At 40.2% G+C, this 3,020-nt stretch overlaps 1 protein-coding gene across 1 annotated transcript; it reads left to right on the top strand.

Annotated features, from left to right (window-relative positions):
- The first annotated feature begins 336 nt into the window (after window positions 1-336).
- On the top strand, window positions 337-1,575 carry LOC148917853 (uncharacterized). Its single transcript, XM_089050419.1, has one exon. It carries the CDS (start codon window positions 337-339, stop codon window positions 1,573-1,575), a length of 1,239 nt encoding a protein of 412 aa, XP_088906545.1.
- Window positions 1,576-3,020: the final 1,445 nt, after the last annotated feature.

Raw genomic sequence — 3,020 nt, 5'->3', positions numbered from 1 at the left:
GGAGACCATCCTCATAGCACATGATCTATGGGATGTAGTTGAGGTCGGAGTACAACCTCAGCCAGTTATTGAGGAGGAAGAAGACTCTGGAGGTGAAGCAAGTGAAGCTGAGCAAATTCCAGTGGAAGCACCTACTATCTCCAGAGAAGACAGAATCAAAAATGCCAACGCACTGAGTCTCATTCAAGGAGCCTTAACGATGAGCTCTTCCCTCGCATCAGAAATGAAAAGACTGCAAAATGAGCTTGGGATGTCTTGAGGAGAGAGTTCAGAGGAGATAAAAAGGTAAGAGCTGTAAAACTTCAAGCTGTTAGAGCAGATTTTGAGTATATGAGAATGACTGATGGTGAAAGCTTAGATAGCTATTTGGCTAGATTTTTTGGAACTGTGAATAATCTAAAATCTCTTGGTGAAGATGTGACTGAAACAAGAATTGTGCAAAAACTTTTGATCAGTCTAAGTAGAAGATATAAATCCATTGTGTCTGTTATTGAAGAAACTCGAGACCTTGATGTTCTTAAAGTTGAAGAGGTCATTGCCTCTGTCAAAGTTTATGATAAAAGGGAAGACTTGCATGATGAAAGAGATAAAGTGGCTGGAACTGAGAGAGCTTTTAGTAGCCTCAAGGTTGGAAATAACCAAGTTCATGGCTCTAATAAGGGCTCACAGAGTAGACCAAATCAAAAGTGGCAGGGACAAGACAAAAAGGGATCAAATTGGTCTCAAAATAACAATGGCTCAAGCTGGAATAACAATGCTGGAGGAAATTGGAACAATAGTTTCAATTCTCAGAACAAGCAAGGTAGCAGCAGTCAAGGAAGTGTGAAACCACAATGCCAAGTCTGTCAAAAGTATCATTTTGGTGTGTGCAGGCACAAAGGCAAACCTAGATGTGGAAAATGTAATAGGTTTGGTCATACTGCAAAAGACTGTGAAGGCAACAAGCAGGTGGCTAACTGTGCAAAGGAGGAAGAGGTAATCACAGGCACCATGTTCTATGCTTGCCACTCTGCAAGTGTGAAAAATGGAAGTGTATGGTTTGTGGACAGCGCCTGCAGCAACCACATGACTTCTCAAGAGTCTGTGTTAATAAACATTGACAGGACTGTGACTTGCAAAGTTAAAATGGGCACTAGAGATCTCGTACAAGCAACTGGAAAAGGCACTCTAGTAGTTGAAACTCAACATGGGAGAAGGTATATACATGAAGTGTTGCTTGTTCCGGGCTTGGATGAGAATCTATTGAGTGTAGGCCAAATGATGGAGCATGGTTACTATGTCCTATTTAGGGGTAACATGGTAGTTATTTTTTATGATGGCAGCCTCAACAATGTTGTAGCTAAAGTGGTCATGGGAGGAAATAGATGCTTCCCTCTCTCACTAGAATCTATGACACCTACAGCTAGAAAAGCATCAGTGATTGAAGATTCTTGGATCTGGCATAGAAGACTTGGACATTTGAATTTTGTTAGCATGAAAAAAATGCAGCAGATGGAAATGGTGGCTGGACTACCTGTGTTAACCAAAATGAAGGATGTGTGTGAAGGTTGTGTTTCAGGAAAACATCACAGATAGAAGTTTGACAAAGAGGGAGCATGGAGAGCAACCTGTCCACTGGAATTAGTGCACACAGACTTGTGTGGACCAATGCAAAATGAGTCAATTGGTGGAAATAGGTACTTGATCACATTCATTGATGATTTTTCAAGAATGTGCTGGGTATACTTTCTCATAAACAAATCTGATACCTTTAATGTGTTCAAGAAATTCAAAGCCTTTGTTGAATTGCAAAGTGGTTTTAGTTGGAAAAAACTAAGGAGTGATAGAGGTGGTGAATATACCTCACATGAGTTTCAAGAATTCTGTGCAAGCATGGGAATGGAGAGGCAATTAACCATTGCCTACTCTCCTCAGCAAAATGGAGTTGCTGAGAGGAGAAATAGAACAATATGTGAGATGGCAAGATCCATGATGACAGAGAAAGGAATCCCTGTGATTTTTTGAGCAGAAGCTATAAGTACAGCTGTGTATCTCCAAAACAGATGTTTTACAACATCTACGCTAAGCAAAACACCATTTGAAGCATTCACATGAAGAAAGCCAGGAATCAAGCATCTGAAAGTGTTTGGTTGTATCTGTTATACTCTTGTTCCATCACCCTTGAGGCAGAAGTTTGATGACAAGGCTAGAAAGGGAGTTTTTATGGGATATGGAAGCTGTGAAAAGGGTTACATAGTGTATGACCTACAATCCAAGAAAATTGTGCTCTCAAGGAGTGTAATTTTCAATGAGGACAATGCATGGAGGAGTGTAATTTTCAATGAGGACAATGCATGGAATTGGAAGAGTGATCAAGAGGAATCTGTTCCAATACCATTCAACCTTGGAGGAAATGAAACAGAAACTGAATTTGGTGAAGAACAAACTGAAACAACTCAATTTGATAATGGTGGCAGCTCTCACTCAAACACAACTGTTGGTGTTTCAGAGGAAATAACAGTCAAGCTTCTACACCTAGCTTTACTCCAGTGAAGTTGAGAACTCTGGAAGACATATATGCAAGATGCCACATGTGTATCATTGAACCAGAGAACTATCAAGAAGCAGCTAGTGATTTAGCTTGGCAAGAAGCTATGAATGCTGAGTTGGAAATGATAGAGAAGAACAATACCTGGGAATTGGTTGAGAGACCAGCAGATAAACCTGTTATAGGTGTGAAGTGGGTGTTTAAAACCAAGCTTAATTTGGATGGAACAGTTCAAAAACATAAGGCCAGACTTGTAGCAAAAGGGTATGCACAGAAACCTGGAATTGACTACAATGAAACCTTTGCACCAGTTGCAAGGTTAGACACAATTCGAACTCTTATTGCTCTTACAGCACAAAAGGGATGAAAGTTGTTTCAGTTAGATGTCAAGTCAACATTCCTAAATGGTGTGCTTGATGAGGAAGTATATTAGAGCAGCCTGAGGGTTTTGAACTGAAAAATGCAAGTCACAAGGTTTACAAGCTGAAAAAAG

This window comes from Prunus mume, linkage group LG4 (genome assembly GCF_029339155.1).
Source record: "Prunus mume cultivar Tortuosa linkage group LG4, ASM2933915v1, whole genome shotgun sequence".
NCBI classification, from domain to species: Eukaryota; Viridiplantae; Streptophyta; class Magnoliopsida; order Rosales; family Rosaceae; genus Prunus; species Prunus mume.
Note: the sequence above shows the minus strand (reverse complement) of the source record. Positions and strands in the feature narration are given on the sequence as shown.

What these genes read in the sequence shown, in the direction of transcription:
- LOC148917853 (XM_089050419.1), top strand. Translation starts at nt 337, where the DNA reads ATGACTGATGGTGAAAGCTTAGATAGCTATTTGGCTAGATTTTTTGGA.